General features: G+C 41.1%; 1 protein-coding gene across 1 annotated transcript; it reads right to left on the minus strand.

Moving 5' to 3' along the window:
• Positions 1-6,744: 6,744 nt before the first annotated feature.
• Positions 6,745-22,949, minus strand: LOC119746112 (major facilitator superfamily domain-containing protein 8-like). Its single transcript, XM_038222906.1, has 11 exons — positions 22,714-22,949; positions 19,837-20,022; positions 18,241-18,303; positions 16,881-17,080; positions 15,959-16,223; positions 12,110-12,183; positions 11,355-11,438; positions 10,085-10,217; positions 8,399-8,518; positions 7,517-7,647; positions 6,745-6,990 (listed from the first exon to the last, which is right to left on the minus strand). Exons 1-11 carry the CDS (start codon positions 22,793-22,795, stop codon positions 6,850-6,852), a joined length of 1,479 nt encoding a protein of 492 aa, XP_038078834.1. The 5' UTR covers positions 22,796-22,949; the 3' UTR covers positions 6,745-6,849.
• Positions 22,950-23,778: the final 829 nt, after the last annotated feature.

Below are 23,778 nucleotides of genomic sequence, written 5' to 3' on the forward strand. Positions count from 1 at the left end.
CACAAGTTATTATCAGGATAACGTTGGTATAAATTAATAACTTCAGTTCCCTTCCCAATTCCCAAAGTTCCTTATTGTCTTGCAAGCTGCTATATTTGCTCGCTTTTTGCAGTACGCTAAAGCTCCCTAAAGTTTATTTATTGTTATAATTATTTTATTACCACCTGCTCTTTATACAATTTCATGTTTATATTTTATTTGACTACAACTTTGCCTTAATCTTTCTTTAAAAATGAAAACCCCACCGAGTTTATGAGCTTAAGAAAAACTTCTGATGTACATTTTCATATTATTTTCCAGTTGATGTGTTATAGAGAAGCTGTTTTATGATTTTTTGTTTTTAGTACAGATATTTATTGTTTACAATAAAGATGTTTTAAAAAGTTTTGAAGCAGCTATGAGTTGATAAAATAAATTGGCTTTTTTATCACGGAAGGTATCACGAGTCAACAGACATCCATCATCAGTTTTTAATGAAAAAAAGTAACTTATTTGGTATCGGGAAATATAAATATCAAGATATCGTTAACCAGTGAATAATCATCTCTGGATGACGATATCCCACAAGTTGTCATCAACCCGAGAAATACTTTACTTTCTCGAGAAGATAACATCTCACCCAAAAGATATAGTCAACCCGAGAAACATTATTTTTCCTCGAGAAGACGACATCTCACCTAAAAGATATCATTAATCCGTGATGAAATATTATCTCGGAAAGACGATATCTAACCTACACGACACCATCCACCCGAGATATACTTTCTTCTCGAGAAGATGATATCTGACCAACACGATATCTTCAACCCGAGAAATGTTTTCTTTCTTGGGGAGAGGATATGTCACCTATACACAAGACATCATCGACCAGAGATTTTTTTTCTCGAGAAGACAACATCTCGCCCTACAAAACAAGATATCACCAACCCGTGATGACACATTATCTCGGGAAGACGATGTCTCATTTGCAAGATATCATCAACCCGGGAAATGTTTTTTTCTCGGGAAGACGGCATCTCACCTACAAAATATCACCAACCCGTGAACACTTTCTCGGGAAGACGATATCTTACCTACAACATCGCGAAAACTACCCCAAAGATGTCCTCCTATTTTATAAAATGACGGATGCTCATCAACCCATGTAACCTTAGAGCTCAGTAACGTGTGTCTACTTATTTCAAAAACCAAAATTGATATTAAAAATAAATTTTCTGATATTGATAACATTGTATTATTCCATTAGAATGCACTACCGGTATACTTCGATACAGATTTTTAATTGACTACCGTTAATAATTTTTAAGAATCAAGCTACGATTTGCATGATGATTTTTACTGTGCCTCGAAAACGATTTTTTTTGTAACTTTGTGATTGATTTGTTAAAACATTTTTATATTTATGATTTAATTTTTATACCATGGCTGTGCTACTCCCTTACGCTGCTGCTGGTGTGCTCGGCTGCCTACGCGCGCCATGTGCCTATACCCCACCAACCCCGCCTTAATCCTACGCCTTAACAGGAATCATAATCGTTCATTTAATACAATCATAACTTTGTCATATTTTCCTTCTTGCAAACGTCGAACTTCGCTGGTATCGATCTCAACAGCTGGTCCTCTCCAATTCTTGTGAGCTTCAAATAATTCCATCGGCTATCTTTTAAATTTTAAATTTATACAATCATAATCAAAAGAATTCAGCTCTCAATATTTTTCTTCTACTGTCCTACAAACTTGTAGCAGAATTGTACATGTATAACCCTAAAGCTAATGGTGTAAAGTTCATTATTTTGAGCAATTTATACAAATTTGAGATCCGTGGATACATTGTCCATAATATTGATTTTGGTCCATTGGAATGCCGCCCTATAATACTCTAAATAGTGTGCTTGCAATAAATAATTTCAGGTTTATGATAAAATCCGTTGGCTCCGTTGTTAACTCCTCGAATTCATGGTGTTCAGGTTTTTCATGACATTTTTAAATAATTAAATATAAGCTGGAAACTAAATTTTGTTCTGGTACGATTTAAACAAGTAATTTTAATACAATTATAACAAAAAGGCAAACCAAATTCCAAGGAACCCTCCATTCTTAACAAAAATCCAAACAGGTTTACTCCAACTTTTGAGTAAATCCCTAAAGCCCCTTGCTGGGATGTCTTTGAAAGTGTAGCAAAGACGGTGCACCTGGCCGCATACCGCGCGCGCGGCCTTTCAACTTTTTGACCAATAAGAATCATCGGGAGTCTATGAACACGCCCACACTGCGCTGGCCACGAGCCGCTCACGTGCACCACTCGCTCTCGATATCGCTTTTGAAACAATGCATGAAAAGCGCAATGCACCAAAAGGCATGCACAAGTGGGCTATATGTTTTTGACAAAAAAAATGGCAGGTATTCACATGCAAATTACTCAAACGGGCTTTCGCCTACAGGAATGGCATTTCAACGTACCGATATTCAGCAATACAAAAGACAAACTCAATGCATAGGATACTCAAAATGGTTGCCATTTTGTTGACAACAACCACACATGTATCATGCTTATTCTAATATTAACAAAATGAGATACTTAAAGAGAAGAATTACAGAATTTTAGCGCAAAATATTCAACAATGCAACTACAACCCCATGTACAAAATGCAATACATTAGTTGTAAATAACATTAACAGTGTTCTCATTAAATGCGATTTGAGGACTAAAGTCAGAGAGATACATTTTTCTGGCCCCACTTTACTTTCAAGTAGGTTGAAAATGCAGGAAGATTATCCGGCGCCATATTGCTCAAAATGCAAAGTATCGCGACGCTTCTTCCGCTTTTAGTTCTGTGTGACCGGAGGAGAAGTTAAATTTTCACTCACCTCGATAATTCCTTATTTAAAGTTGGACTTACCCCGACGAACTCCAAAAGCTTGACTTCAGTATTTTCCAAAAATGTCATTCAGATCATTCGACAAAATTATGAGTTCACATAAATTCCATGTGTCCATTCAGTTTAGTTCAGCACAAAATGAGCATTCAAAGGAATGCAGTTGCGAAGTCCAGTTCAGTCTGTGAAACAAAAGTTGTTACAAGTCCTGTAGGCCTACAGCAAAGCAAGTCAGTTTTTTCAGTATGGGTGACGACGACGCAACATGTCCGAGTGCGTCGAAATGTTGCAGTGACGGGGCCGGTTTTCTGGTCGAATTGCAAGACTCCAAGTGTCCAAATTTGATGTTTTTTCGCGCCCATGACGACTCCAGGGTATGATGTACAAGTTTCTGCGTTGGGGACCTGAAGCTGGACGGCCGACTCGGAGGTAAAATTCTCAAGTTTTGCCTGTGAAATTTGAGGCAATTTTTTGGGCGACTGACCAAAAATAGCGGGAAGACATTGCAAGCTGCCTTCCAGTACAGTGTCCGTTGACCCCGTTCTCGGTAAATTTCCACGGCGTAATGATATGGAGGTGAAAAGTGCCATATTTTTATATCGCTGTTGCCCATCCATACCCTGTCGTTTCGCTGCCTTGGGTCAAGGAACTCAGTGTATATTTCTCCGCATACTAATTTTCTCCACTTAGGTCTATTAAACATAATGCCAAAAATATAATCGTTAATGGAAATTGTCAGTTCAAGAAAAAGAAACAAATATGAAGCAATAGTCTTCATTTCCAGATGGAGCAGCATCAGTTTCTGGAAAAATATGCCCTATTTTTTTTTAAAGACGGGAGGTCATTCCAAGAAGTATCTGTGACGTAGCACGCGTGGCTCGCGTGGCCTGTCTCTCATTGGTCAGAAGTATATAGGCGACATCTTCTCGTCAATCCTGGCAATTTGATTGGACGAAGGAGTAGGGAGAAAAAAAATAAACAGACGACAAAATGTTTTGCATTGTATTAGCAGCGTACAGGGTGACCGTTTTAGCCGATTTTCGGCTTGACAATCTGTTTGGAAAAAAGAACGAATCTAGCAGAACATTTAGCAGAAGGAATGTTTAGCAGATTTCTAGCAGAATTCTGTAAAATCGGTGATCCTAGCCAGAAGAATATGGCAAACTTTGTTGTGAACATGCTTTAATCGCTTCGAACAAGGCCTTGCATATATACGCGGGGGATATAGCAGTCCCGAGTCCGAACGTTAAGATTCCCTGATATGTACGACTACACAGCTAGGCTAGACACGCGCCACTTTAAAAAATATATATATATGTTTACCTACTTATTTTTAAAGGAAATTTTATAAATGTTTTTTTTTTTTTTTCTTAGAGAAATTTGTATAACATCTGTATATGAGTGTTAGTGTTTGTAGTGCGTTTCGTGTAATTCTGCGTGATTAACAGATTTTTTGTTAGATCCAGCAGTGAATTTTTGCAATGAATGACCTTCATTGAGATGATATATGAAGAAAAAAGTGACGTCAGGTTGCAACATTCTTTTCCCAAACATTTCCTTCAAAATTAGTAAATTTTATCAATTTGAGTCATGATTCTGTCCGGAAATTATGAGTTTCTTAATGTCCTCCAAAACAAAATTAAAGAAAACTACTCCAATTTATAAAGACCCCAAATGAATCACACGTATAAAATTCCATGTTTTTTTGGTTTTTGGGAAAGTTTCTTGTTTTACTTCATTTTATTTTCGGATTTCCACATTACTGCAGTACAAAATTGGAAATGTATATGCATATCATTGGTTCCGAAACTGGTGGTCGAATTTTATATTGATATAGAAATAGATGAAATTAAGAGGAAAAATACAAACTTTCAATAGAAAAATAAAGTCTTCAATATCCGGAAAATAGGTTTTATACATTTTCTATAACAAAATATAATATTATAATACCCGAGGCACTAGCTTAACTGTGAAGACAACTTTTAACTCCAACAATCCACAAATATTTCGATATATTACAATAAGCATAATTATGACGATGTAAAAACCTGAGTTTATGGTTTTGACCCTGACACATTTTCTATAAAAAAAATATAACAGCCTACCGGCAATATACAGGGCGCAAAAAAAGAAGCGAAACCCGAACCCCAAAAAATTACATTTCATATTTTAAAAAAATATGTAGCGCCAAAGATAATAAAGACTGGAAAGCCAATTTCATGAGCTACTTTTAGATACAAATTACTGAAATTGCTCAATTCGTTCAAAGAATATCACCATTTCAACACAATGACCTAAATCTTTCGTCCAAAGATGCGATTTCATGAATCGACCTTACAATTGTTTTTAAACATCACCAGCGATAAAACCCCATTTAAAAGTTAAAAGTTTAACAAAGTCCTTATAAAGGCCCGTCTTTAAAAAAAAGGGAATTTTATAAATCATATTGTTACCTAACCAGGGTTGTTGATATGGTGTACTGCACTTGTTGACAGTTGTTGAAACAAGTATTCTGTGTCATTTTCTTTATTGTTCCAAACAGTCGGAATACACAATAAACTGCTTGGTTTTTTAGACGAAACAGGTTTTGGGTCAGTGCGTTTAAATGGTGATTTTTTTTTAACGAATTGAGCAATTTCAGTATTTTTTTTATCTAACAGTAGCTTATGAAATTGGCTTTCCAGACATTATCATATTTGGTGCTACATATTGTTTAAATATGGAATATATATTTTTTTGGGGGGTGCCGCTTTTTTTTTCACTCACTCTGTATTATAATTCACCAGATTAACAGTGAACACAAGTTTTAATCCAACAATCTACAAATATTTTGATATATTACCATTAACAATGTAAAATCCTGAGTTTAATGGTACTGGCCCTTATTTTACCAAGTTTCCTGCAAAATTATGTCTGTGAATCACATGATAATGCATGCACATGTATTTCAAAATGAACAGGTGACCCACTGATCGCATGTCGCTCTTTTCCAGCGGTCAATCCATGCTTTGTGTTCTTAAAAAAATTTACGCATGTTTAAACGACCTCAAATGACCCCTGGATGACTGACCTCCAACTTCGGAAGTATTGTGATGAACCCTACCCAAGGATCACTCCATCCAAGTGACATTAAAATCCATCAAATTCTGTCGACAAAGAAACATTTGAAGCATATTTGAACAATGATTTCTAATGACCCATACATGACCTTTGACCTGAGTACTCCGATGAAGAATTGTGTCGTCCCACCCAAGGGTCACTGCATGTAAGTTTTCATCAAAACCCATGAAAGCATGTACAATGTTATAAACTTTCTCCCAAAACTGCAAATTTTTCATCATTATTAACCTCAGTTGACCTTTGACCATCTTTGCTACTCAATGACCCTTGTGGTCAAGTTTATGGAATTCGGGTGAATATTTACGAAATCAGAATAATTCCAAAAACTTTAACAAACTTACGGTCAAACGGTCATCAGTGGCAGCACCAGACTCTAACATTTGGCGGGAATTGGGAGGCAAGGAAGTATTTTTGGGGGCAGTCAAAATAAAGTCTTAAGCCTGTGTACACGCGCGTGCCCATTGTCAATGGTCCGGGAAAAAAGCCACTAGAGCAACTTAGAGGTGTAGTCATTTGTATGAATGAGAAATGTATCAAACCGCAGAATGGTGTATAACGAATGTACAAAGAAGGGCTGCACACTATCTATGGCTGTTAATTGCATGCATGTGTGGTGTGTTTTGTCTACCAAAGTACCAATGTTTATAATGCTTTCACTGGCCCAAAATGTGTCCACATGTTATGAATCTTAACAGCGAAGAAAATAAACATAATCAATTTATTTGTTGATAAAGTGTTGGGAAAAAAACGGGGGGGGGGGGGGGGCAAGGAAAAAACTTGGTGGGGCAAATGCCAATGCCCCACCCCCCAATATATACTTTGTTTAGGCGACACAAAATGAAATGGTTAAACTTTATGATACTCCATAATCACTGAAGTCTGTCTCCGTAAGGAGTGGCTTTGTCTCATCAATCTCGTCGCTGACTGGCACACGTCTCGCTGCAGCTGTGTCTGAATGCGGTTTCAGACATTTCCATGACAGCGTGATCATAATCTACAAGAAAGAGAAAAAGACACACAGAACATGTAATCGTCTGCAATCTCATCACAGTATACAGTCAAATCTCTTTAGTACAAACTCTGTTAATACAAAATTCTGGTTATAACAAACAACAAGCCTTAGTCCCGACTGTGCATTTATGTGCACAGTGAATGGGACTGATGTTCCTCTTAATACAAAATTCTGATATAACAAACAATTTGGCTAGGTCCGAGCGAGGTTGTATTAACAAGACTCGACTGTACATGTATCTAAGAATACGTGTTCACATACATGCACACTTTTGTACAATGAATTGGCCTACCTGTACATTACATGTACATACATACACATTCACAAATGACTTGTGACTCCGATTCACACTTGAGACAAATAACCTATGACTCGTACGTGAACCAAACAACTCAAGACTCAAAATCAGACTCGACTCAAGTGACTAAACGACAACAATGACATCTCGGGACGAGTGTCTTTGCGCCACTCTTCCCCTAAAACCGTGTCGCTTTTGTATCAGTCTTACCAGGAGCAAGAAGTAAAATGCCACCATGACAGCTAACGCTTCGAAAGGCCAGTGCTCCAAGGTGCCTGCCCACAAGGGACCCATGATGGTTCCGACCCCGGTCACTGCTTGACGAATCCCCTGCATGAAGCCTGCGATTAGATAGGAGAGTTTTTATCGTTAGTATTAGTGTATTTATCATCATCAATATCAACTTTGTTGTAATTGCCATTTTCATCATCGTGATCACCACTGAGCATAGCTGCTGTCATTCTCATGAGAACAATTATAGGCAACGGCCCCTCCTCCCCCCCCCCCCCCAACTGAAAAATATGCGTTCGGAGAAAGTCATGATACTATGATAATGGGGTTTAAAATAAAGGGCTTTTTCATATGCTTAATATTTATTTTGCCTCAAATCCTATTTTTCGCGATTGGCTCTTTTATTTTAACATCCCGTGGAACGCTTATAGCGACACCTAATGTCTGACATGACCATGAATTCGGTTTTGAACAGCGCCCCCTATTGACAGAAATTCTATAAGCTGTACACTTAAACTGAGACGAGACTTGTTTCAAACGCATGAGTGAATCAGCAATGTATGCCTTATAGGCCATCAGCCAGGGGGTTTGGTCGGTATCAAATGAGGGGAATAATGCTCATTGTGATTTTTGGCAAGGTATGCACCCCTGTAGTTGGACAATAATGTGATAGCACTGCAGCGGTGGCAGCTTTTTAGGTGTTTTCACTTCGTTTTTTTTAAATGGCGTCTAAAACATGCTTGCTACCACATATAATTAATCAGGTAACAAGCATGTTGGCAAAAGTGTGAAGTGAAAAACGAAGTAGTCAGCGGATAACTGTTTTGGATGGTTAAGAGAAGAAACTTGTCGAGGCCTCACCTTGCGTAGCAACAGGAGTCACCTTGGAGAACAAGGCGACCGTGGAGATGTACACATATGGCAAGGCAGCCATTAAGACAACCGATAAGCTTGCAAACCACCACAGGTTTTTGTCTCGTCCTGAAAATGACAGTATCGTGCAAACAGAATCTCAATATCTCAATCAGATTATGGGTGCATTCGAGTAGCTCACCCGGATTGCAGGCATGCAACTGGGAATTTAGAGAAAACGAGGAAATTCCAAACCACACAAGACTTTGTACAGTGTTTTTCAATTTGTAATGGCATTCATGGGAAGTAAAAAAAACGAGGAAATCAGCGGATCCGAGGAAAAGTTGCAGGCCTGGGATTGACTCGGGATAGCCCTGTGCCGTTCGATTAGCTCAAACGTCATTCTCAGGTCTCACCCGGGTCAGCCACCACAGACCCTGCTTCTGGAGCAGAGTCAGTGGTGGAAATACGTCACACGCATGCATTAATTACAATAATAATAATACCGAAGTTTCATATAGCGCACGTATTTATCAACAATCAGGTACTCAAGGCGCTGGAAATTATGTCTATTATTAGAGACAGGTAAATGAATAACATGGGAAATATGAGAACCATTATGTAGCACCTTTATAATGGTATACAAGGTGCTGCGGCGCATTAAGCAGCCACTGCCAGAAACACCGGGGCAAACCCCTTCTCTTAGCGATAAGTGTTACTGGGTTCTTTAACGTGCATTACACAACACACTGGACCTACGGCTTCACGTCCCATCCGAAGGACGAAGCAATAATGGTAAAGCGCCTTGCTCAGGATTGCAAGCACCATGTTCCCACGGTCAGGATTCGAACCCATGTACCACGGCACACAAGTCGAACACCGTAACCATTGGACCACAGCACCCCACAGCACCCCACAGCACCCCACCCCACATTTCTTGTTTGAGGCAAGAAATGGACACCGGAAAAGCTGAACTGGATCCAAAAAATCAACTTTATTTGAAGTCTAAACGTGATTGGCTTTTCCGTAACTTTGCAAAAAAAGGTCACAGTAGTGGCAACTTCGATTTACAGTCTTAAAGCTATAGTCCATCATTTGCAGCCATCCGAAAAGTAACTGGCGTAATTATTGTTGAAAAACAAACTTGGTTGAAAGATAGTAAGGGAACTAAACTCCCTGTGAAATTATTCTTTCTGGGAAGCTGTCATTTTGAAGTAATCAACGAAAGAAGGCATTTCCAACGATGATTCTTAAGAAGCACCGTAGGAAAATTTAAATTAGTAGTTGTTTTGTTATTCAGTGCAGCGCGCACAAGTATTGGAACGACGCACACGCGCGCGCGGTTGCTATAATTCGTCGGATCAGTGCGCGACGCCGCGTATAGCTGCAATTCAAAACATGATTCAGTAACTTTTGATTTGAAATTGAGATCTTAGAATGCTGCTTTTCTCGGAATGTACAGCTGAAGCTTAGCTGAAACTTCATCAGGTTAGTTGCTCAGTATCCTTCATTAGATTTTGAACTCTTTTGTTGCTTCAAACGAGCAAAATGCACAAATTACAAATGATGGACTGTAGCTTTAATGTCTAAAATAAGGCCGCATCTGAACTGCTTGACTATGGCTTGCAATGACACATACACCTATGGAAGCAGCCGTAGCCGCTTCCCACAGACAGGTTGTTTGCTAGCCCTTACCTGGAACGGCATTCGGGTAAAACACCATGAGCAATATAAATGGCAGCGATTCCACAATCGAGGAGGTGATCAACATGACACGATCCGAGATGATTTTGCTGACGAAATTAACCGAGAGGAAACTGATAATCAGCTGTAAAAGATCAAACAGAACAGTTCACGGTTTAATACTCAGTCCACAGAAATGAGAAATCTTAGAAATGCAAACCCTTGCCTTTTTGGACCGAAGTTGATAGCCTATTACTTATCATGGAAGTGACCAATATTAGTCTGGCTATCTATCTTAATGGTATTATCATAAACTAAATGGAAATATTTACATGCATAAAAATAGGCACTTCATCCTTAATCTACTTGAGAACTAGACCAATTAGACTCCAGGGAAGATGAAAACCTCAGAGACTAGGGCAACCAACGAAATTATCAAAGATGCTATGTCTGTTGCCTGTTCAAGTAAAGACCTTAAATTTTGTGATGTTTAGCCCATGCCACCGCACTTAACCCGATCATGTCAGATGACGTGCGTACACACAAACGTTTTGCGGTATTCGGGAATGGATGACGGATAAATGCGCAACAATTGAACAAGCAAGGCCGGAAATATCAGGATATGCTACCCGCAGATGACGGCCTGAATCCGTCTGGCATCAAATTCGTGAAAAATAATCCCGTGCCTGGGTCCTGTCAATGTCAAAATAATCCCGGCGCAAACTGGTTAATGCATGCTTAGGCCAAAAAAAAAAGTCTCCGGTTTCTGGTATGCGCGCGCGTCGCCGTAGCTATGCGCGTCGGCAAAATGAAAAAGTTTTTTTTTCAATGAAAGATGATGTCTCAAAATCGCCAAACTCACTGGTTTGACTGGAATCCTGCTGCTGCACAATTTTAACGTGTTTTTAGAATGAGTTATGGCCGAGAATAAGCTTTATGTGGCCTCTCTGGACTCACATATATTTGCACTAAGTTTAGTCGGGCACCATTTGCAGTCATCAGCCGACATTTGAAGCAAAAAAAGAAGGTAAAAAAAACCAAAAAGCGGCATCGCCGCACCACTTTTTGGGCAAGCTCCATACCAGAAACCGGAGACTTTTTTTTTGGCCTATACATAACTCTTTCACTTTGCACCACCACTCAAGTTGACTCAAAGGGCCCGGGTAATTTTTTTTTTTTTGTAATGAAATATGAAAAACTGTGCAGTTGTTGCCTATCCCAGTAAAGACCTCGTATTTTGCTAACCAAAAGCAAGTTTTCCACTTGAGAAGTAGCTACTCACCAGCGCGGCTGCCAATGTAAACATGATACTGTTTTCCACACCGCCAAATTGTAGTAACCGCCTCGTCATTACTGTCAAACCAGTCTTGATACACACACAAAAAAAGTACGACTTAGTCACTAGGTATTGAAGGTTTTACCTCATGTATTAATAAAAACCTACAAAGCTTTCACGGAGAATAACTTTTTTTTTAACCCTAACCTTCCCAAATCCTCCGAAATCCTCTTTGCAAAAATGGAGGTTTTGCAGGATTGAGGCTATAATATGGCATTTTGGAGGATGCACTGTGTTAAGGTCTTAGACCGGACCTTGTGTTGTTAACTTTTTAAAATAAATTTAGGCCTGCATTATACATTTCTTGGAATCCTGCGCACTGCATGCTCCAGGATATGTCACTGGCTCTGCCTCAACATATTCACAGTGATTGCTGGAGGATTTTGCAGGATTGAGGCAGTGGTCACCCCTCCAAGGACCACATTCGAGAAATAACGGATGATTTTGCAGGATTGAGGCTGTTATGCAAATTTTACATGGAGGCAGTTGGAGGATTTTGCAGGATTGAGGTTGCATCCTTGCAAAAAGCTTAAGGAGTTAGGGTTAGACAATATCCTCAATCCCATAATTTGCCCCCAAAAAGTACAAATCAGGTAAAAAAAAAAATTGGTGACCTTTCCAAAAAACATTTAAGAAATTGATTTTAGTCAAAGACGATTCCAGGCTGTCACATCATGCAAGGACTCGTTGACTCGCTTTACCTCTAAGCAATACTGGTTGAAGAAGAAGACAAACGAAGCAGTCAGAACCACCACAACTTCTTCTCTCAATAATGCTGCAAACAGAAGAAGCAGCAAAATCAGTGACGTTATAGGACCTGTCTCAAGGCACATCCGGGACGGGTTCCAGACAAGTTGTCGGTAGAATCGTGCACTTTAAATATCTGGAAGAAGCTCTGCAATTCGGGCGATTCACAATGCAGTGCGCCACCAAGAGTTTGCCATGGAGAGTCCATTTTTCATGTTTACAGACAACTTGAACTAATTTGCTATAGATTGGGGCATAGCGTTCTGCCGCCTCACAAAAAAACACCACATTGATAAAAAGAAAACAATAGGGCAAACAGATACACCAATCATACGCTTACGAAACTACTGACTGGAAAAACGAACTATTTCAAATGTCCCGCACTGTGAATTTGTCGACCATCTCCCACAAAGGCAAACTCTTGGTGGCGCACTGCATTGTGAATCGCCCCGAATGGTGCTGGCCTTTTTCCGGGGACATTTTGACTCACCAATACTGGTAGCTTCATTGCGGGAAGCTGAGGTGAAGTTGTTCAGAATCCTTTTCAGTGCATGGTGATTACTAGACCCGTGAACGTGGCTTGTAAACTACGCCACGCTGTTGTGTATTTTCGAACCTGGCGAAATTGTCCCTCTGACTCCCTCTGTTACACACACTGGACGTCATTTTGCCCATGTAATAAGTACTCACATATGAAGCTGTCTTGAAATCTGTTTGTACGTCAAAACTTGCATTTGACAAAATTTGAGGAAAATTCTGGCACCGGTTCATGAAGTCCTGCTAGCTGCCATTTTCTCCCAACTGACGCATGCGCATACTGTTTTATTGTACCGTCCTGTTTTGTATGATTCGACGGCTGTTTACTGTCGCAGCTAAAAGAGACATATTGTTTTAGACAAGTTTCAAGTCCTTTCCTCTCTCACCGCACCGCACGCGGGCGCACACGTACACGAGATGAGCCGAGCAGCCAATCGTCTGCGGGGTTTTTTTTTCGGGGTTGCGACATGAAACAGCCGTCAATCTGTCCAAGCGACAGGAAGCAGACGGGTAGCTCAGAGGGCTCCGATAATTTTGCACGCAAATGACCCGGGTACTCGTCCGGGGTCATTTGTCAGGGTCACTTGTCGGGTTAAAATCTAATTTCTACACGTTCGTATGGGTCTTTATTGATGGCAAATTTCGTCGAAATTACACAGCCTGAACAAACGGACGGGCAAATTTAGATTTTTAGGTGAGTACTCAACATCCATACAGAATTATGTATGGCGGACCGATTTCGCTAGGTTCAAAAATACACAACAACGTGGCGTTGTATACAACGCCAAGTTCACGGGTCTAGGTGATTACCACTTGATCTTTACAAAAGACAGCTGTAGATGCGACCATTATAGACCTTGTGCATAGCTGCCCTCTTAGAGGGCAATGCCTTTGTTTTGCTAGGATATGCATGAGTGAACCTTTGGTCCATTCAACTGTTACTGAATTATAATTACAAAAGATGCCCTCTAAGATGGCCGCTACACATAAGGTCTATAAACCAATCCAAGTTTCTCATTCTATTTGATTACCTGGGCAACTTTCCACCATAGGGTTGCAGACCAGTAAATTGGTCCGAAATTGCTTGCGCCGGCCAAATCACGATTTGCATGCCCTCAAAATCTTCAGTATTTGAGCATTTTGTGGGCCATGAACTTGAGTGTTGGTAAAAAAATATGGGTGGAAGCCGTGCACAGGACTGTGAGCTTTGTAGTCCCGTTCAATTTGGATGAAATTAAAGCGCTCTATTTTGCAATGGAGTGTATGCATCGTTTTTCAACATGGCGATGGGCTTCAGGACTATTTTCAGGGGTGCTCATCTTAGGATGGGATTTTCTCCTAAAAGTCATGAGTTAACCCCCAGAAAATTGAAAAGAAAATGAAAGATGATGAAATAAGCTTTAATTTGATGTGTGTCTTGAACACCTTGGAGAGTTGTGAGTATTTTTCCCGAATTTCTGAAGTGTGAGCATTTACCATTGGGTCTATGGAAGTTTATTTACTGGTCTGCAACCATAGACCTTATTACGAGGAAGCCATTTCTGACCTTGTTCCCCGAGTGTATTTATAAATTGTAAACCATTGAATGGGATGGTGCCAGACTATTAAATGCGTTCCCAGCCTCACTTTCAATTTGTTTTGTTTTAAATGAGGCTTAAAACATTAGGGTATGTTTAAGCACAAATTTAACATTATTCACCAGAGCAGACTCAGGTATAAATTTGTAATTAACTTTAGTTAATTACTTCCATTTCTATTCGCAAGTTCCAAAAAAGAAGATTTTAACCTCGCTTTCAATTTAATATGGCCGACTCGTGAATGAAGCCTATTGGTTGACTACATGCGAAGTGGGCATGGCATAATGCGTAACGGATAAGTTTATTAAGGATGCAGGGTTCTCCTCAGGATTTTTCAAACCTGTGGGGGAAGTTTTGTTGTGATTCACCAACCTGCGAAGCCACGGCGTGGGGTTCGGGGCCCGCTTAAGGGCCCCGAAAAATTTTGAACTTTAGAGGCTCTCTGGTGCATTTTAGAGCAAATCTGGGGAGTCTTTAAGGAAGATTTCCTTAAAATTTAGAGGAGATCTTGTGATATTTTTTGTAATTAGAGAAAAAAAATATCAACGTTTTTAACTTAAAAAAAAAAATCAACATTTCAAAACCTGTGTTAAACCTTCTTGATCTAGAAAGTATGGATTATATTTACAAGCAAGTTTCAAATTAAGAAATTAAGGTGAAGAAAAAAATCACTTTTGCTTCCGACTACATGGCTTTCAAAATAGCGTCGGTAGGTCGGAAAAATTATTTCGCCATTTTTTTGGGCTGCTGATTGAATCATGGAGGAATAAAAACACATGATTGAATGGAGCATATTGAACAAGGAATCATGTAGTTTTGTGCCTGGATTATTTTCCTTTGCACCACGAAAATTATCAAGACTGACCATCAGAAGTGATTAAAACTTGCCTCACCTAATTAAAAATATATTTGAGGAGGTTGATTCCACTATGCTTAACGTACATCGATCACGGCCCCTGGCACTGCCAACATTCAGTCTGGCCGGCCGTACATCGCGCAGTATCAGTGTGCATTACTGCACTGTGTACGGCCCTACTGCTTCTAAGAAGCACGCTACGATGTTTCGCCACAAGTTCGAGCTTTGCAATCTCGTCATTTTAATGGAAAATACATACACAGAAAATAAAGATCACGTTCTGTGAATTAATTTGCAGAAATTCTCTTTCTCCATCGATGTTTGTTTGGTGTTTTTACGATCCAACTTCGGCCGACATCATCATCATGTATGCACGCACGAGGCAGTAGTCACTGGTTCCGGTCCTTCATCATAGCATTGATACTGTTAGCACGCGAAGGGAACCAGTGTACCGTGCTGTATGCGCTAATATGTAGCTGGCGGTTGACGCGAAAGACCCGTCATCGTGTGCATTTTGATCACGCATGCATCAGAAATGCGGGATTTTTGTCAAGATTTTGCATGTCAAGATGAAATAATGGTGTATGAAACGATTATGTTGTGCATTTTAATGGCTTGTATAATAATTATATTGTGCGTATCGGGGGCTGAAAAATGTGATCGGCATTTTTGTCGGCGTATCGGGCCGCAATTCCAGCGTATCGGGCCAATACGCACGTTTGTACGTGGGGAGAACCCTGGGATGTATAGTCACAACTTACTGTGCCCAATGTCCAAATACCATTCTAAAATGGGGATTGTCTTCAAACCCACAATAAACTATACACACTCACCATCAAGGCGCTTCAACTGTTTTGGCTCTTCACAACCACAGATGCTCACTGCCTCGGTGCTTTTGGGTGCGTCCCCAGCTCTGCCTCTGTCCTTCGGTGAAGGAGATCTGTCGTGTCCATTTAGTCTGGTGCCTGCGTCGTCTTCGACGGGGTCTGGTTTCCCGTCTCCGTTCCGGGCCTCCATTTCTTCTCGCAGGCGGGGGACGTCGTAGTAGCAGAAAAGCGTGACGATCTCCAGGATTGTGAAGAGGATGAACATAATGAGCTGGAAGATGTAGAAAATGTGGAAATGTGTTGTATATAAGGTTTACCAAGAATGAAGAAAGTCACGTTTATAACTGTGTCTTCGAAATGAAGCTTCCAATCAATGCATTTACAGAGAACTATTTTGTGTCTGTGGTATTGTTTGACTTTTATTAAAACAAAACCGCATTACGAAAACACAATTGTGCTGTCATTTTCAGGAAAATTGGAATTTTTGTATCAATTTCCTAATGTACAATTTCAACATGTCGAGTAAGAGTACTTTGTTGCCCGAGTATGAGTACCGTCATTTTGAGTACGAGTACTCTAAATAAAGTACTCGAGTAGTACTCGAGTACGAGTACCAAGTACGAGTACTACAACACTGTCCCCCAACACAGAACATTTTCTCACTACGCCACTGACTGCTGTGGTTTCTATGCATACTGTTAACCCCATGCGCACGGGAAGTGGTCATGGCCACGGCCGCTAATCCTCATTGGAATGCAGTTGCCAGCTGTGGTATACCATGGCACATGGCTAGTGGGTAGTTCCACAGCTGCTGCTTTTGTGCAGTCCCGCTACCACACAAAGGCTGTGCAGTCATGCGGGCCACTTGCTCTATGTGTGGAGGAATGTCCCCATTACACCCCGTCCTTAAGGGGTTAAAAAAACTTACACCAGGCCCTGAGAATTTGTTGACGTGCAACGGCCCGATGTAGAAGTCACAACTGTTGAGTGGTATATTGACGGCTGGTCCAAACAGGATACCAATTTGCCGAAACAGTCCGGTACCGGACATGACTGCGGCGCGCTCCTTCTCTGTGGTTGACCGCGAAATGTCAGCATAGATTGCTCCGAATGCTCCAGCACCAACACCTGCAATTAAAGTCGGACCGTGCAGAATGGTCCAAATATTCAAAAAATCAATCATCGACCATATATTATACAAATATTGAATGCTTCGAGTGGTGTAGTAAAACTAGCCTCCCGAGGTGATCCATGGACCATTCTATTTTCCCGAGGCGAAGCCGAGGGAAAATAGAATGGCCCATGGATCACCAAGGGAGGCTAGTTTTACTTCACCACGAGATAAAGCATTCAATATTTGTTTTATAACACTTCACCCACAGATTCTGCTTGATTTTAATATTTTAAATTATTTAAATCTGAACACAATTGAAATAAACTTCAATTTCAATACAAAATTGGTGGAAAATGTATTTCTCTCTTAAAAACTACCCCTTCACGAAATGTTTGAACCCAAGTCTGCAGCGCGCTCTCTTCGGAATAATACGCGCTACGCACAACGCATTTGCACACAAATACCGCGCCGTGGAAATAGTACTTTGGTTGCTAATGGTATAGTACTTTGGTTGCTATGTGCATAGTACTTTTGGCCGTGCACAGAAAGATAGCAAAATTAGAAAGTAACATGTGACTCGCTCTCGGCCAATCAAGACACAGAATCTGTGGGGGAGGTGTTATAAACATGTATATCCGACTAGCATTGTTTCAATTCAATTATTTGAAAAATGTGAGTGGGTCTCTGGAGATGATGAAAAAACGTCCACTCCGTTTTTTTTAATCGTACATATTGCATGGTTTTGTTTGTCAAATGCCACACTTTTTGTCTGTGAAATGCTGAAAGAGTCTACAAGGTTCAAAAGTTTTGAATGCTGTGTACTAAAAGACCAGATAGCCAAAATATGCAGTAAAAGAAAATAGAATGGTATATGAATAAAAACCACCAGTCTGCCACTTTTTTCAAACTACATTAGAATCAAGAAGTAACATCTGGAAACACATTTCTATATTTTCTGTACTTCTGATTTGTGAGCTTGGTTTTTACTGGCACAAGAATGAAAATCTTATCTTTTGCCTTGGTGAAATTTTTAGGAATTTTGTTGGCTGAAGAGCAAGAAATTACTTCACCGTGGACTAATACAGTCAGGATTTTTTGTCTTTAGAGAAGTTGCTATTGGCATAAAAAAACTTTCATTTTAAAGTTTAGGAAATAGGTGATCTAGTTTTCTTACCTGAAATTAATCTACTGCCCAGTAGGACATATTTGGAACCTCCGTAAAAGTACAGAAAACTGCCTGCAGTTGAGAAAATGAGTGTGAAGTCATGTTCTTGTGTTTGGCTGGGTTAGGTTGAACTGGAATGGGTTTTGGATGGGTTGGTTGGACTGGGGACTGGGCTGTACTAGCTGGGATGAGCTAGGCTGGGCTGGGCTGGGCTGGACCTGCCTTGGTTGGGTTGAGTTGGGCTGTACTGGGTTGGGTTGAGTTGGGCTGTACTGGGTTGGGTTGAGTTGGGCTGTACTGGGTTTGGTTGAGTTGGGCTGTACTGGGTCGGGTTGAGTTGGGCTGTACTGGGTTGGGTTGAGTTGGGCTGTACTGGGTTTGGTTGAGTTGGGCTGTACTGGGTCGGGTTGAGTTGGGCTGTACTGGGTCGGGTTGAGTTGGGCTGTACTGGGTTGGGTTGAGTTGGGCTGTACTGGGTTTGGTTGAGTTGGGCTGTACTGGGTCGGGTTGAGTTGGGCTGTACTGGGTCGGGTTGAGTTGGGCTGTACTGGGTCGGGTTGAGTTGGGCTGTACTGGGTCGGGTTGAGTTGGGCTGTACTGGGTCGGGTTGAGTTGGGCTGTACTGGGTCGGGTTGAGTTGGGCTGTACTGGGTTGAGTTGGGCTGGCTGGGTTGGGATGGGTTGGGTTGGGTTGGGTTGGGTTGGTTTGGGTTGGGTTGGGTTTGGCTGGGATGGGTTGGGTTGGGTTGGGTTGGGTTGGGTTGGGTTTGGCTGGGTTGGGTTGGGTTGGGCTGGGCTTGGTTGAGTTGTGTTGGGTTGGGTTAGGTTGGGTTGGGTTGGGTTGGGCTGGGCTGGACTTGGTTGGGTTGGACTTGGTTGGGTTGAGTTGTGTTGGGTTAGGTTGGGTTGGGTTGGGTTGGGTTGGGCTGGGCTGGACTTGGTTGGGTTGGACTTGGTTGGGTTGAGTTGTGTTGGGTTGGGTTGGGTTGGGTTGAGTTGTGTTGTGTTGGGTTGGGTTGGGTTGGGTTGGGTTGGGTTGGGTTGTGTTGGGTTGGGTTGGGTCGGGTCGGGTTGGGTTGAGTTGTGTTGGGTTGGGTTGGGTTGGGTTGGGTTGGGTTGGGTTGAGTTGTGTTGGGTTGGGTTGGGCTGGGCTGGACTTGGTTGGGCTTGGTTGGGTTGGGTTGGGCTTGGTTGGGTTGGGTTGGGTTGGGTTGGGTTGGGTTGGGTTGGGTTGGGTTGGGTTGGGTTGAGTTGTGTTGGGTTGGGTTGGGTTGGGTTGGGTTGGGTTGGGTTGAGTTGTGTTGGGTTGGGTTGGGTTGGGTTGGGTTGGGTTGGGTTGAGTTGTGTTGGGTGGGGTTGGGCTGGGCTGGACTTGGTTGGGCTTGGTTGGGTTGGGTTGGGCTTGGTTGGGTTGGGTTGGGTTGGGTTGGGTTGGGTTGGGTTGGGTTGGGTTGGGTTGGGTTGGGCTGGGCTGGGCTGGGCTGGGCTGGGCTGGGCTGGGCTGGGCTGGGCTGGGCTGGGCTGGGTTGGGTCGGGCAGGGCCCTTTTGAGTTAAGATTACATTCACTTTGCTCAGTCAAAACACATTCTAACTGTTACTCTCACCTCCGATTGGCCACAGAATTGAAAACAAAATGATAAGTTGTGTTCTTCTGAACCGGTCCTGGACTAGACCGTAAAGTGGCGCAGCCAGCATGCCGGTGAGGCTATACGCAGACATGACAATGCCAAAGAATGTTGCATCACCATCCAGTTGACTCAAATACAAATTGAGTGTGGGCAAAACGCAAGCTGTTTAACAAGGGAGAAAAAATGTCAAATTATTTTTCAAAACTACTGTGGAATATTTTTTTTGTACCTGAATATTTTGTTGACGAGTTTCTGTCGGAGAACGTGATAACACGCAATGGATGTTTTTATACAAAACACTGGCTGTTTTATACACAGGCACGGCCGACTCGACTTGCTTCCTGCAAAAATTATCCCGGCGCGAGGTGGTTAACTGAGACATTACAACAGCTATGACACTCGAACAGCATAGCTTTTCAAAATAAGTACCCTTTTGTCCTCGGAGGTCGTTCCTTTATCTTTCTTTCTTTTTCTATCTTTTAAGGTGGGGGGGGGGGGTATTATTTGTTTTTTGCCTGCCGGCCAACGAGTCAAGGAAACTGATTTTTATTAACCATGGTCATTGAACTGCCAATTTAAAACTATAAATTTAGCTTGCAGGAAAGTCCAGAATTCAAATTCACAGTGCTACATTTGGGGTCGGCTCATAAATCCGACGCCTCATAGGTCCGACACCTCATTATTTCGGACTTATGAGGCGTCCGACCTATGAGGCGTCGGACTTTTGAGGCATGACATTTATTTATTCCGCCTCATAGGTCTGACGCCTCATAAGTCCGACGCGTCATAGCTCCAACACCTCATAAGTCCGAAACAGCATTTGTCTATTGTCGGACTTATGAGGGGTCGGACTTATGAGGCGTCGGACCTATGAGGCGGATTTATGCCTCGTAAGTCCGACGCCTCATAAATTTCGGACTTATGAGGCGTCGGACCTATGAGGCGTCGGACTTATGATACGGCCCCTTACATTTACTACATAAACTCATTCTTTCAACAAGATCGGTCGTTTTTAGTGAAGATACGCTTTACAGATTAGTGTAGTCGAGTAACTGCAACTTTTTTCTTTCATGTATCATCTCAATATAATGGTCAGTCATTGCAAAAATGTTGAAAAGACTAAACATTTCCAATTTTCTCAACTAAGAGAATGGTTCTGAAAAGAACCAGAGGTATAAACTCGACCATTCCGGTCAGTATGCTCTGACCGTCTTCAGAGTTTAGGCATCTTAGAGTTTAAACATTCTCCTGAAGACGGTCAGAGCATACTGACCGGAACGTCGAGTTTATACCTCTGGTTCTTTTCAGAACCATTCTCTGAGCTAAGAAATTATTCGCACATGGTGTTTCTGCCAACCTTTCATTATTTAGTATCTCCACCATGCAAAGCCTCAAATCTTTCCAATTTTGTTGACTCTCCATAGATTTTGTACTCAACCGCTGAAGTGGCATCTGGATACTATTACTACATTCTTTCCATCGCCTTTTTAACGTGGCGACATGTGATCTGGCGATCGCCAGATCATATTCAAATGTTACAAAAAGCACTAGGGTCCACAATTAGCCATGTACATCTTTCTAAATCTGCAGTACATCCCTACTATTGCAATAAAGTTGGAAAACATCAATTTTGGACTGAGCAAAATACTAAGCATCTGCTAAGAAAATATTCACACTGACAGTGACATTGTACAGTACAAGATTCAAGAAGTTCTACAAACATGACAAAGTGGCATCCTTTTTACGAAATCCCATCTGCGTGGGATTATTGTGTTTATTGTGCATTTTCATTAGCTTGAGTAACTCAAGCTCCAATGCTCTTAAGAAACTAGAATCATCCATGCGCACTCACAACCCTGCTCGGTTTACTCCAACTGCAATGCAACAAGGAGTGTTGAGCAGTATTGATGCAGATGCAGATGCAGATGCTCCGATGAGCAGCTGGAGTTTAAAACTCAAGCTACCTTTTTCCTGTACAACATGCCTGCAGCGCAGGCCACAGTGCCTTTTCATTAGATTTCACGGTAATCCTTACTTTTAGGACACCTCTATTTTTTACAAGTTCTGTTCAAAACTGACTTTTGCAGATGTCTGTCCAGTACCAAAGTGACTTTTGCAGGCTAAAGCAGTCTTTTTTCTTCATATAAACTCATGTTAGTTATAATTTTGAAAGCACTTTCAAAGAAAATGTGACTTTCCTACCTTTTTTCGCAGTCGGATGTGCATGTTGTAGTTCTCACAACACAGTGAAATCCCTACATAATGAAAGCCCGATGCTGATTGGCTGCTCAAAAAAATAAATAAGATGTTTATTTTTTATCAGCCAATCAGCAACGAGCTTTCATTGCATTGAGCTTTCACGTTTGCCATCTTGGTTTTTGAGTCTGAAAGCCCTACATAATGAAAGCCCGATGCTGATTGGCTGCCAAAAAAAATAAATAAGATGTTTATTTTTTATCAGCCAATCAGCAACGAGCTTTCATTGCATCGAGCTTTCACGTTTGCCATCTTGGTTTTTGAGTCTGTTTTCTGGTTGTCATCGTCGTCTTTTACCCCTGAATTTCCCTCATAAATCAAAGCCCTGCCCTCTTTCCACTGCTGATATTCAAGAAGGTGTCATTGCCAATTGTTTAGATGTGCCAAGAAGTATCAGAATGTCAATTTTGAGTGTCATTATTTAGTCAACTGTTTCGGTGAGTCTTTCCCTTCCTATATAGGAACGGGGTCCTAAAAGTAAGGATTACCGATTTCACATAGGGGTATGACATGAAATCACGCAGGCGTGATGTAGCGCGAGGACACACTACACTCTAGATTGTACACACGGCCGCTGTTCCTCCATGGTTCACCTACCGTATTCTATTCCGGACAGCAAGAAAAAGGCGAACTGGGCACACCTTGTGAGTCGTTTCTTGACCTTAAAAGACAGTCCCATGGCGAACGGCTGCCCGGGTCAAAAGACCCGAAAACTTGGTTGAATCACGGAGAATTTGACACAACGACAGTTACTTTCACCATCTTTTTCACTTCGGAAGTTCGGGGAAGTTTTACACACTCGACTCCACTTTCACTAGTACGTGCGTGCTATAGTTGTGAACGCTGCGCTAGAGGGCGCCATTCCCAAACGAGTCGAGTCGTCTTGACACGTACCCTGCATACAACTTTTTAATCTTTTTGAAAAACTTGTCTTTTGAAACTGGGCAGTAGTTTTCTTTGAAATCACTCGAAACAAGAAAAAACAAAATCATGTTTCATAAAGTACTTATTCCCATTATCTTTTCTTCTAAAAAGAGAATTGTAATTAACAATGTTCACATACAAACTTTGTAAAAAAAATATCGCCCACTTTATTTTCTATATATTTACAGATTTGCTTAGAAAATAGGCATGTATATAAGAAATAAAATACTTTGTACATTGAATATGAAAAAAAATTAACGTACATATTACTTTTTACTACATTGTATATACATGAAGAGTTAATTCACAAGGCACATTCCTCAAAGTGGACTACATTGTAAAAAAAAAAACACATGATCTAATTAAATTAACGTTCTGCAAACACAAAATGGGAAAATGTGTGTGTCCACTTTTAGAGCATCATAATTTCTGCTACAGTAACAATTTGAAATGTTTAGTTGTTCACTTTTGTGGCGCCGAAAGTGTTGTCAAGATAAAATCGAAACTTCTGCATGCAGAAAATTGAGTTTTGACCAAAAAAAAAAACGGGTTTCGCGACTTCTCACAAACCCTAAATTTCCACAAGGCCAGAAAAAAGACCGGGAAAATTGGGTTGTTCGTCAACTTTTGGAGCTCCATTATACCAGCAGAAGAGAATTTGTATTTCTGCAATAGGACGTTCTGAGATTTTGTAGTTGTCTGCTTTTAGGGCGATGAGTGAGTTGTTCGAATTCATTA

Source organism: Patiria miniata, unplaced genomic scaffold (assembly GCF_015706575.1).
Source record: "Patiria miniata isolate m_02_andy unplaced genomic scaffold, ASM1570657v1 HiC_scaffold_7, whole genome shotgun sequence".
NCBI classification, from domain to species: Eukaryota; Metazoa; Echinodermata; class Asteroidea; order Valvatida; family Asterinidae; genus Patiria; species Patiria miniata.

What these genes read in the sequence shown, in the direction of transcription:
- LOC119746112 (XM_038222906.1), bottom strand. Translation starts at nt 22,795, where the DNA reads ATGGGACTGTCTTTTAAGGTCAAGAAACGACTCACAAGGTGTGCCCAG. An exon ending in ACAGTTGAAGCGCCTTGATG is followed by an intron (nt 12,184 to 15,958) that starts GTGAGTGTGTAT and finishes TTCTGTTTGCAG; the next exon opens with CATTATTGAGAGAAGAAGTT. An exon ending in CATTTTACTTCTTGCTCCTG is followed by an intron (nt 6,991 to 7,516) that starts GTAAGACTGATA and finishes TCTTTCTTGTAG; the next exon opens with ATTATGATCACGCTGTCATG.